Here is a 12,829-nt window from a genome sequence, read left to right as displayed (position 1 = left end):
AAGCAAACCTGATAGACATTTACAGAACTCTCCACCTCAAACTCACAGAATATACATTCTTCTCAGCACCACATCACACCTACTCTAAAATTGACCACGTAATTGGAAGTAAATCACTCCTCAGCAAATGCAAAAGAACAAAAATTATAACAAAGTCTCTCAGACCACAGTGAAATCAAGTTAGAACTCAGAATTCAGAAACTAACTCAGACCGCACAGCTTCATGGAAACTGAACAACTGGCTCTTGAATGTTGACTGGACAAACAATGAAATGAAGGCAGAAAAGAAGTTGTTCGAAACCAACGAAAACGAAGACACAACATACCAGAATATCTGGGACACATTTAAAGCAGACTCTAGAGGAAAATATATAGCAATAAGTGCCCACATGAGAAGAGTAGAGAGATGCAAAATTGACACCCTATCATCAAAATTGAAAGAGCTAGAGGAGCAAGATCAAAAAAACTCAAAATCTAGCAGAAGACAAGAAATAACTAAGTTCAGAGAAGAACTGAAGGAGATAGAGACACAAAAAACCCTTGAAAAAAATCAAGAAATCCAGGAGCTGGTTTTTTGAAAAGATCAACAAAATAGACAGACCACTAGCCAGATTAATTTAAAAAAAAAGAGAGAGAATATTTTACTGAAGATTTTTGCATCTATGTTCATCATGGATATTGGCCTGAAGTTTTCTTTTCTTGTTGGGTCTCTGCCGGGTTTTGGTATCAGGATGATGTTGGTCTCGTAAAATGATTTGGGAAGTATTCCCTCTTTTTGGATTGTTTGAAATAGTTTTAGAAGAAATGGTACCAGCTCCTCTTTGTGTGTCTGGTAGAATTCGGCTGTGAACCCGTCTGGACCTGGGCTTTTTTTGTGTGGTAGGCTCTTAATTGCTGCCTCGACTTCTGACCTTGTTATTGGTCTATTCATAGTTTCAGCTTCCTCCTGGTTTAGGCTTGGGAGGATGCAGGAGTCCAGGAATTTATCCATTTCTTCCAGGTTTACTAGTTTATGTGCATAGAGTTGTTTGTAATATTCTCTGATGATGGTTTGAATTTCTGTGGAATCTGTGGTGATTTCCCCTTTATCATTTTTTATTGCATCTATTTGGTTGTTCTCTCTTTTATTTTTAATCAATCTGGCTACTGGTCTATTTTGTTGATCTTTTCAAAAAACCAGCTCTTGGATTTATTGATTTTTTGAAGGGTTTTTCGTGTCTCAATCTCCTTCAGTTCAGCTCTGATCTTAGTTATTTCTTGTCTTCTGCTGGGTTTTGAGTTTTTTTGATCTTGCTCCTCTAGCTCTTTCAATTTTGATGATAGGGTGTCAATTTTGGATCTCTCCAGGCCTTAGAAATAGAAATTCCATTTGACCCAGCAATCCCATTACTGGGTATATATCCAAAAGACTATAAATCGTTCTATTATAAGGACACATGTACACGAATGTTCATTGCAGCACTGTTTACAATAGCAAAGACCTGGAATCAACCAAAATGCTCATTGATAATAGACTGGATTGGAAAAATGTGGCACATATACACCATGGAATATTATGCAGCAATCAGAAATGATGAGTTTGTGTCGTTTGTAGGGACATGGATGAATCTGGAGAACGTCATCCTCAGCAAACTGACACAAGAACAGAAAATGAAACACCGCATATTCACACTCATAGGCGGGTGATGAAAAATGAGAACACATGGACACAGAAAGGGGAGTACTAAACACTGGGGTCTATTGGGGGGAAAAGGGGAGGGCCAGTGGGAGGGGGAGGTGGGGAGGGATAGCCTGGGGAGAAATGCCAAATGTGGGTGAAGGGGAGAAGGAAAGCAAAGCACACTGCCATGTGTGTTCCTACGCAACTGTCTTGCATGCTCTGCTCATGTACCCCAAAACCTAAAATCCAATAAAAAATTTAAAAAAAAAAAAAAAGAGAGAATAACCAAAGAGATGCAATAAAAAAAGAAAAAGGGGAAATCACCACAGATCCCACAGAAATTCAAACCATCATCAGACAATATTACAAACAACTCTATGCACATAAACTAGTAAACCTGGAAGAAATGGAAAAATTCCTGGACACTTGCGTCCTCCCAAGACGAAACCAGGAAGAAGTCAAAACCATGAATAGACCAATAACAAGATCTGAAATTGAGGCAGCAATTAAGAGCCTACGACACTATAAAAGCCCAGGTCCAGATGGGTTCACAGCCGAATTCTACCAGACACACAAAGAGGAACTGTTACCATACCTCCTGAAACTATTCCGAATAATCCAAAAAGAGGGAATCCTTCCCAAATCATTTTATGAGACCAACATCATTCTGATACCAAAACCCGGCAGAGACTCAACAAGAAAAGAAAACTTCAGGCCAATATCTATGATGAACATAGACGCAAAAATCTTCAATAAAATATTGGCAAGCCAATTGCAACAGCACGTCAAAAAGCTTATCCACCATGATCAAGTAGGATTCATCCCGGGGATGCAAAGCTGGTTCAACATACGCAAGTCTATAAACGTAATTCACCACATAAACAGAACCAAAAACAAAAATCACATGATTATCTCATTAATGCATAGAAGGCCTTTGACAAAATTCAACAGCACTTTATGCTAAAAACCCTCAATAAACTCGGTACTGACGCAACATATCTCAAAATAATAAAAGCTATTTACGACAAAACAACAGCCAATATCATACTGAATGGGCAAAAACTGGAAGCATTCCCTTTGAAATCGGGCACTAGACAAGGATGCCCTCTCTCACCACTCCTATTCAATATAGTACTGGAAGTTCTAGACAGAGCAATCAGGCAAGAAAAAGAAATAAAGGGTATTCAAATAGGAAAGGAGGAAGCCAAATTGTCTCTATTTGCAGACAACATGATAGTATATCTACAAGACCCCATCGCCTGAGCGCAAAATCTCCTGAAACTGATAAGCAACTTCAGCAAAGTCTCAGGATATAAAATCAATGTGCAAAAATCACAAGCATTCCTATACACCAATAACAGATGTAAAGAGAGCCAAATCAAGAACGAACTGCCATTCACAATTGCTACAAAAAGAATAAAATACCTAGGAATACAACTTACAAGGAACGTAAGGGACCTCTTCAAGGAGAACTACAAACCACTGCTCAATGAAATAAGAGAGGACACAAACAGATGGAGAAACATTCCATGTTCATGGTTAAGAAGAATCAATATCGTGAAAATGGCCATACTGCCCAAAGTAACTTACAGATTCAATGCTATCCCCATCAAGCTACCAATGACCTTCTTCACAGAACTGGAAAAAACTACCTTAAACTTCATATGGAACCAAAAGAGAGCCTGCATAGCCAAATCAATTATAAGTAAAAAAAAAAAACACAGTGAGAGGCATCACACTACTGGACTTCAAACAATACTACAAGGCTACAGTCATCAAAACAGCATGGTACTGGTACCAAAACAGAGATATAGACCAATGGAACAGAACAGGGACATTGGAGGCAACACAACATATCTACAACCATACAATCTTTGATAAACCGGACAAAAACAAGCAATGGGGAAAGGATTCCCTGTTTAATAAATGGTGTTGGGAAAACTGGCTAGTTATGTCCAGAAAGCAGAAACTGGACCCCTTCCTAACACCTTACACTAAAATTAACTCCAGATGGATTAAAGACTTAAACATTAAGACCCAACACCATAAAAACCCTAGAAGAAAACCTAGGCAAAACCATTCAGGACATAGGAGTAGGCAAGGACTTCATGACCAAAACACCAAAAGCATTGGCAACAAAAGCCAAAATAGACAAATGGGACCTAATCAAACTCCACAGCTTCTGCACGGCAAAAGAAACAGTCATTAGAGCGAACTGGCAACCAACAGAATGGGAAAAAATTGTTGCAGTCTACCCATCTGACAAAGGGCTGATATCCAGAATTTACAAAGAACTAAAACAGATTTACAAGAAAAAAACAAACAAGCCCAGTCAAAAATGGGCAAAGGATATGAACAGACACTTTACAAAAGAAGACATACATGAGGCCAACAAACATACGAAAAATGCTCATCATCACTGGTCATTAGAGAAATGCAAAGCAAAACTACATTGAGATACTATCTCACGCCAATCAGAATGGCGATCATTAAAAAACCTGGAGACAGCAGATGCTGGAGAGGATGTGGAGAAATAGGAACACTTTTACACTGCTGGTGGGAGTGTAAATTAGTTCAACCATTGTGGAAGACAGTGTGGCGATTCCTCAAGGACCTAGAAATAGAAATTCCATTTGACCCAGCAATCCCATTACTGGGTATATATCCAAAGGATTATAAATCATTCTACTATAAGGACACATGCACACGAATGCTCATTGCATCACTGTTTACAATAGCAAAGACCTGGAATCAACCCAAATTCCCATCGATGATAGACTGGACAGGGAAAATGTAGCACATATACACGATGGAATATTATGCAGTAATCAAAAACGATGAGTTCATGTCCTTCGTAGGGACATGGATGAATCTGGAAATCATCATTCTCAGCAAACTGACACAAGAGCAGAAAACCAAACACCGCATATTCTCACTCATTAGTGGGTGTCAAACAACGCGAACACATGGACACAGGGAGGGGAACATCACACAACAAGGACTGTTGGCAGGTGGGAGAGCTAGTGGAGGGATAGCAGGAGGTGGGAGGATTGGAGAGGAATAACATTAGAAAAAATACCTAATGTTGATGACGGGGGATGGATCTAGCAACCCACCATGGCATATGTGTACCTATATAACAATCCTGCACGAGCTGTACATGTACCCCAGAACTTAAAGTATACTAATAAAAATAAACACTTAAAAATTAAAAAACATAAATAAATAAGAAAGAAAGAAAAAGGAAAGAAAAAGTCCTAGGTGGCATCTTCTTCCAAAGGAAAGCTGTTTCATCTAAAGGAAAATCTGTGGCTTCATGTGGTCATCTTCACCAATTATTTAGCTAGATCTCTGGATAACTTGTAGCTTCTGTGTCATCATCTGTGGTTTCACATTGCACTTTTAGGATATAAAGATCATGTCTTTTTTTAAACCTCGGACACCAACCTCTCTTTGATTCCACCTGTTCTTTTGCAGCTTCCTTACCTCTCTCACCGTTCACAGAATGGAGAGAGTTATGGCCTTGTTCTGGATTAGACTTTGGCTTAAGGGAATGTTGCAGCTGGTCTGACCTTCTATCAAGACTTCAACTTTTTCCATATCAGCAATGAGTCTGTTCGGCTGGCTTATCAACAGAATACAAGGGAAACCCAAATAGGATTACCGAAGATTTCTCATCAGAAACATTGAAGGCCAGAAGGCAATCAGTTGATACATTCAAAGTGCTGAAGGAAAAAAAAATCAAGCAAGAATCCAACAAAACTATCCTTAAAAAATTAGGCAGAGATTAAGACATTCCTAGGTAAACAGAAACAGGGAATTCACTAGCACTGGATGCTTTTCTTCACGAGAAAAGTGGCCGGACGCGGTGGCTCATGCCTGTAATCCCAGCACTTCAGGAGGCCAAGGCAGGCAGATCATGAGGTCAGGAGTCCAAGACCAGCCTGACCAACGTGGTGAAACTGTCTCTACTAAAAGTATGAAAATCAGCTGGGCATTGGGGTGCATGCCTGTAATCCCAGCTACTCGGGAGGCTGAGGCAGGAGAATCCCTTGAACCCAGAGGCAGAGGTTGCAGTGAGCTGAGATCACATCACTGCACTCCAGCCTGGGCAACAGAGCAAGATTCCTTTTTTTGTTTGTTTGTTTTTTTAAAAAGAAAAGCTATAGAGAGTCCCTGTCCCTTCAGGTTTAAATATAAGGACACCAGACAGTAACTTAAGGCCACATGAAGAAATAAAGACCTCTGGTAAAGGTAAATACATAAAAAATTATGAAAGCTAGTATTATTGTAAGTTTGTGTTGTAATGCTACTTTTTGTTTTCTACATAATTAAAGAGACTCATGCATTAAAAAATTAGTAGTCTCTGTTTTTGGACACACAGTGCATAAAGATACCAACAACTGAAAGGAGTGAGAATAGAGTTGTAAAGAGTAAAGTTAAGGTGGTATAAATTCAAATTAGACTACTGTAACTTCAGAATATTAAATGTAATCTGTAAAAAGAAATCAGCTAGTGAATATACACAACAGAAAATGAGAATTAAAATGTTTCACTCAAAAATCACTGAAACACAAAAGAAGGCATTAATATAGAAAAGGAGGGACAGAAAAGGCAACGAGGCATATAGAAAATAAACAGCCAAAGGACAGAAATAAGTCCTTACTAGGACTCACTTTAAATGTAAATGGATTACACTTTATATGTAAATGTATTAAACTCTCCAATCAAAAGAGATTCGGAAAGTCAATTGAACAAACAAACAAAAAGCATGATCCAACTCCATGCTGTCTCCAAAAGCTACAAAGAGGGTAAAAGTGAAAGAGGAAAAAAATATTCCATGAAAATATAGCAGTTCCCCTTATCAATGGAAGATATGTTTCAAGCTCAGTAGATGCCTAAAACCATGGATAGTACCAAACTCTATACAGTCATTCCTTGATTTCTGTGGGGGATTTGTTTCTAAATCCCCCTGCAGATAACAAAATCCACAGATGCTCAAGTCCCTGATATAAAATAGCATAGTATTTGCATATAATCTATGCACATCTTCCCACATATTTTAAATCATTTCTAGGTTATAGTATCAAATATAATATACATGTTATGTAAACAGCTGTTATATTGCATTGGTTTTTGAATTTTTAATTTTTTGTAGTATTTTTTATTATTATTTTTGAGTATTTTAAATCCATATTGGTTGAATCCATGGATTTGGAATACAGAGAGCCAACTGCATATACTGTGTGTTTTTATCACACTAGATATAATAAAGTTTAATTTGTAAATTAGGCACATCCTTTATATATGGATACTAAAAGTAAATTAACAACAATAATAAAATATAAAAATTGTAACAATATATTGCAATAAGAGTTACTGTGATGCATGTGGTCTCTGAAAATATCTCATTTTACTGTACTCATCTATATTTAGACTGTGGCTAGCTGGGGGTAACTCAAACCATGGAAAGCAAAATTACAGATAAAGGGGGTACTACCATAGTAACCAAAAGAGAAAGGGGTGGCTATTCTAGTATCGGATAAAACAGACTTTAAATGAAAAGGTCAGAAAAGACCAAAAAAAGACTTAATTCATAAAAGGGTTAATACAGCAAGACATAACAATTATAAATATTTACAGACCTAATAACAGACCATCAAAGTATATGAGGCAAAATGGAAAGAACCGTAGAAAGCACTGACCATTTTACAGTAACAGTTGGAGACTTCGATACCCCACCCTCTCAATGATTAATACAACAACGAGACAGAAAACATGCAAAGCAATATTAAGATTTCAGTAACTCAACAAAGCGACTACATCTCAGAGAGATACACAAAATGCTCTATTAGATCCACAGAATACTCCACCTGACAACAGAACCGACATTCTTTTCAAGTGCAAATGGGACATTCTCCAGGACAGACCATATGTTGGATTACGAATTATCCATAAACTTTAAAGACAAATTATCTTCTCCAACTACAACATAAAGTTAGAATAATATAAAGAAAACAAAAAAATCCCAAATTTGTCGAAATTAAACAACAGACCCTTAACAACAAAGGAAATTAGAAATACTTTGAGATAAATGAAAACAAAAAGATGATATACTAAAATTTATGGGATGCCACAAAAGCAGTGCTAAAAGAGAAATTTAACGCCATAAACGCTTATGCTAAAAAGAGAGATCGCAAATCAGCAAACTAACTTTAGAACTTAAGGATCTAGAAAAAAAAAAAATAAACTAAACCCAAAGTAAGCAGAAGGAAGGAAAAAAATAAAGATTATATCAAGGCATAAAATAAAGAAAAGTTAACAAACCAAAAGTTGGTTCTTTGAAAAGCTTAACAAAATTGATAAACCTTTAACTTGACTATGAATAAAAGTATCAGGAAGGAAATAGAAAATCACCATTAGAACACCACAGTAATAATTATGTGCAAAATCCACTGATACGAATGTTCAATTGGTACATAAAAGTTAAAAAAATTATTTATACAGTCTCAGAGTATTTCCTCTACCATACTGATAAATTATGAAGGGGGAAATAGCAACTTTACAGTGAAGAAACACAGTAGGTACCACTGCAGTCAAGCAATCAAAGTTAACATCACCAGCAAAAAGATATCAACATCACTCCTTCTCTGAAATGATGCTCTGAGAAGGGCACATCAGGAACCAAACCCCAGGTCTTATTATACCCCAAAACTTCATAGTGTTAATCATCTTGCTATAAATAAGCATATTTTTTTTCAAGATATTGATAAACGGATTTGTTAGGAGAAAACACCAAGGTACTATATCAATCAGAACATTTTCTCATTTGTGGAATATATCAATTCTGTACAGTTACTCGGAAAAGTTTAAGTAGTGAGAAAAGACAGTGTCTAATCAAGTTTAAGTAGTGAGAAAAGACAGTGTCTAATAGGATATTCCCCAGTCTGATGAATGGAAATTAACTAATAGGGTACAACTGAGGCTAGTATATAAAAGGAAAAACAGAATGGAACGGATATTTACTGGTGCTTGATACACAGTAGGTAGTAATACACAGTAGGCAGTCATAATAATCACAGCAAATATAATAATACATATTTAATTTGAATTTCATTTGATTTGTAATTTTTTATTAAGTTTATAAAATAGTGATGGCATGTACTATTACATTTATTTATTCATTTAACCCTGAAAATAGCTATATGAGGCAGGTACTACTATTAGCCATACTTTGTAGATAAGGAAATAAAGGCATGAAAAGTTGAATTACTCACTAGGTGGCATAAACTACCCGCATTATACTACCTCCCAGAAAATATCAGGAAAATATCAGCTTAATTAAAATGTGCCAGCTAGGATGCTAAATGCCTTACATATCCTAATAATCCTCAAAATATTCCTGCCCAGAGGTTTTATTATACCAAATAAAAAATAAGTAAATAAAAAAAAACACTAAGGCTCTGATTGGCTGCCCAAACACTGCAAGATATTTAGCACATTTGGCTTCTACCTGGTAACTGTCAGAAATGTCCCTCCCCCTCAGTCATTGTGATAAGCAAATATGTGCCCCCCACAAACATTTCCATATGTCCCTAAGACAGCAGTACCTCCCCAAAGTTCTGCTTTAAAAAGTATTGGATGTTAAAGATTATTAGGTGACATGTGAACCGAGATGCATATGATTCCAAAGCCAATGCTCCTTCCAATAAAGGCACTGACTTGTAAAGGAGTTGAGATCAAAACAAACGTACAAAGACAGGAAAACAAAGTTTCACGAAGTGTATGGGGCAATACACTCCAGATGAGGAAACTATAGTAGCAAATAACTGAAAATTACGTTAGTCCATAAAGTATACCAGTAATTTATGTGATTTGTTGAAGTAAGACATAAAGCATGGACTAATTTGTAAAGTGTTTGTAGTATCTACTGAGGAAACTGGGATTTCTTGCAGAATTCTGAGTGAGAACTGACATCATGAACATGGTATGTATTTAAAAAGGTGTAAGCTGAATAAAGGTACAGGGGTAGGAAGAAAGTCTTCATAAAATAACTTATTTTAATTTCGCCAATCCAGTATTTTCAAATCTATTGAGGATGCTTTTCTATTGAGTGTTAAGTAAGCTTTAGAATTTATGAGTAAAAATCATCTACACTACATTAGTGAATCTTAATAAGAAATTCAGAATAGGGGAAAATATTCAAAGCAATGGTAGTATAATTATGATGTAGACCACAAAACATTTTCCCAAACACACAAACATGAACATTTCTATTTTCTTAACAGACTAAAATAGCTTTAGTATATAATATGCAGATATTATAAACGTCTGAAAATGTTTAACATTATAAATATTAACACACAAAAATTACTGTAGCATAGTCTACAACCATATTTTGGTTGTTTAATGGAATTTGCATCCTTTAGCATGTAAATTCAAGAGCCCACAAACACATGCGCACTGCAAACAAAAATTTAGTGATCAACTTCGATCAGTTACCTTTGCAATAATGACTTCTTTCTTCAAGATCTTCATAGCATAGTATTTTCCACTTGCCTTCTCTCGAACCAAAATGACTTTCCCAAAAGTGCCTTTACCTAGTAGTTTCAAATAGTCAAAATCATTCATTGTCTGAAAAATACAAATTAAAAATATAATATGAAGTATTTGATGCAATTTATTTGTTAGCATATATGTATGTGTTTACAACATCCACTCAAAAATAAATTTTACCAATTTATAAGCACATTTAAATGAAAAAGAATCAGACTGGCATTGGCTGTCTCATTAGCAACCATGGATGCTGAAAATAATTTAAGCAGTTCTCAGATATTGGAGAAAATGATTCTGAATCTAAAATTTCTCAGCCAAATTATTAGTTATATAAAAGGGCAAGGAAGAAAAAAAAATTATTTTCACTCATTTTTAAGGACACAAGTTTTCAAGGATTTAGGAGTGCTGCTACCCCCAGAAAATGTGATAATCAAAAATGTTCCACACAAACAATTTGCAAATATGCCTGAAAAAGCAGTGCATTGGAAGGAGCTATCTGAGAATTTACTCTAGCAAAATAACGATAAAATCCAAGAAAGAAAAAGATGTAAGATATATTTATAAGAAATGTTGAGATCCTCGTATAGCTCCATTAACAAGAAATCTAAGAAAGCAGTTATTCCTGAGAGAATAGCTGCAATTCAGAACAGCAAGGCAGGGAGTTCTAAGAAGAGTATCTTTAATTAATCTGTTTTCGGTTTCACTTCTCCTGCTTAAGTCAGGTAATTCCAAGGATTTTGCCAGTCACACTTAGCATTTGTCTCTACAGTCCCCTCTGTGTACACTTTCCCGGCTCTGCTCTATCAACATTCTTCCAGAAACTTCCAAACTTTTGAAAGCACTTGTGGCCTAATGCCCGTCCCCGACCCAGCTTTTCATTTTTGTGGACTTGCCTTCTTTTGAAATTCCTTTACTATCATATTAAATAGGTTTTTGAATAGAAGAGGAGGTGATTGTATGTGGTCAGTTTAAATTTATACTCAGTTTAGAAGTTCATAAATAACAAAGTAAGTATTTAGGTTTTATCTTAAAATCACAAGTCACGGAAAGTTTTAGTGCCTTTTATAACTTTTTTTCTACCATTTATCTAAAGTAAACATGAGAAATGTTTCAAATCAATGTCTTCAGCTTCCACCTTAAGAAACTTTAAAAAAGCAAATTAAACTCAAAATAATTAGAAGAAAATGATAAAGATCAGATCGGAAATCAACTAAATTTTAAAAAGAAAGGAAAACAATAGAGAAAAACCAGCAAAATCAAAAGCTAGTTCTAAAAAATCAATAAAAATTGATATGCCTCTAGCTGGGTTGGTCAGAAACAGCAAGAGAGAAGCACCAACTACCAATATCAGGAATGACAGAGGTGGCATCACTATAGATTCTACAGATATTGAAAGAAATGTAAGACAGTATTACAAACGGCATTTTGACAATAAAATTGACACCTTCAATGAAATGGGTGAATTTCTTGGAAGTCTTAAGCTATGAAAGTGCACCCAAGAAGAAACAGATAAATTGATGACCCTCTATTTATAAAGAAAAATTAAGTTTGTGGTTAAACATCTCTCACCCAAGAAAATTCCAGGTCCAAATGGTTTCACTGGTGAATTCTACAGATATTTAAAGAAGAAATGACACCAATTTTATACAAACTCTTTCTGAAAATTAAAATGAGGAACACTTCTCATTCATTCTGAGGCCAACATCACCCTGATACTAAGATAGGAGTCTGGCAAGTCTGGTTTCCCAAGATGCAGGTCACAAAGCCCCTGCTGATAAAACAGGATACGGTCAAGAAGCCAGTCAAAACTTACCAAAACCAAGATGGCTGTTAAAGTGACCTCTGGTTGACCCCTCTGCTCATTACATATTAATTAGCATATATAATTCATGCCAAAGGAACCTCCCATCAGTGCCATGACAGTTTACAAATGACGTGACCTATCAGGAAGTTACCCTGTATGGTCTAAAAAGGGGAGAAACTGTCAGTTCTGCGAATTCTCTGCCCCTTCCCCAGAAAACTCATGAATAATCCACTCCTTATGCAGCATATGATTAAGAAATAACTAAAAAAATGGCCAACCAGCAGCCTTCAGGGCTGCTCTGCCTATGGAGTAGCCACCCCTTTATTCCTTTACTTTAATAAAGTTGCTTTCACTTTATTCTGTTGCTTGCTCTTGAATTCCTTCTTGTGTGAAGCCAAGAAGCCATGTGGTCTCCCAGGCTGAACCCCAATTTTGTCACAATACCAAAATTAGAGGAAAACAATGCAAGAAAACTATATTCCAATATCTCTCATGCACATTATATAACAATTCTTAAAATTTTATAAATTAATGCCTACATTCACTTTCAACATTTTTTGCTGTTCATAATTTTGATAATTTTCCCCCAAATGTCAAGTTATAGTGTGTTCAATCAGTAATATCTCTAGTTCAAAGGAAAAGATAAAGTAGCAAAAAGATAGGGAAAATAACAATATATATTTATTAATTCAACTAAAAATCAAACACGTAGCTCTAAATACTAAATATAATAAATCACCTAGTGCCATTTGAACAAATAATAGGTGATATTAGATTTAATTTCATTAATAGAGTAGAAAAAAATCAGA

The 12,829-nt window shown here is 35.8% G+C and overlaps 1 protein-coding gene across 15 annotated transcripts in view; it reads right to left on the bottom strand.

The window, feature by feature from the left end:
* Positions 1-12,829, bottom strand: part of AKT3 (AKT serine/threonine kinase 3) — a 343,677-nt gene that overhangs the window by 140,891 nt on the left and 189,957 nt on the right. For all 15 annotated transcript variants that reach the window (XM_078357219.1, XM_078357225.1, XM_078357226.1 and 12 more), the window contains one exon: positions 10,163-10,294. In XM_078357219.1, coding sequence (XP_078213345.1) covers positions 10,163-10,294 — 132 coding nt within the window. The remainder of the gene's footprint in view (positions 1-10,162; positions 10,295-12,829) is intronic.

The sequence above is a fragment of the Callithrix jacchus genome, chromosome 19 (genome assembly GCF_049354715.1).
Source record: "Callithrix jacchus isolate 240 chromosome 19, calJac240_pri, whole genome shotgun sequence".
Classification (NCBI taxonomy): domain Eukaryota; kingdom Metazoa; phylum Chordata; class Mammalia; order Primates; family Cebidae; genus Callithrix; species Callithrix jacchus.
The sequence above is the reverse complement of the archived record's forward strand: the minus strand, read 5'-3'. Positions and strand labels throughout refer to the sequence as shown.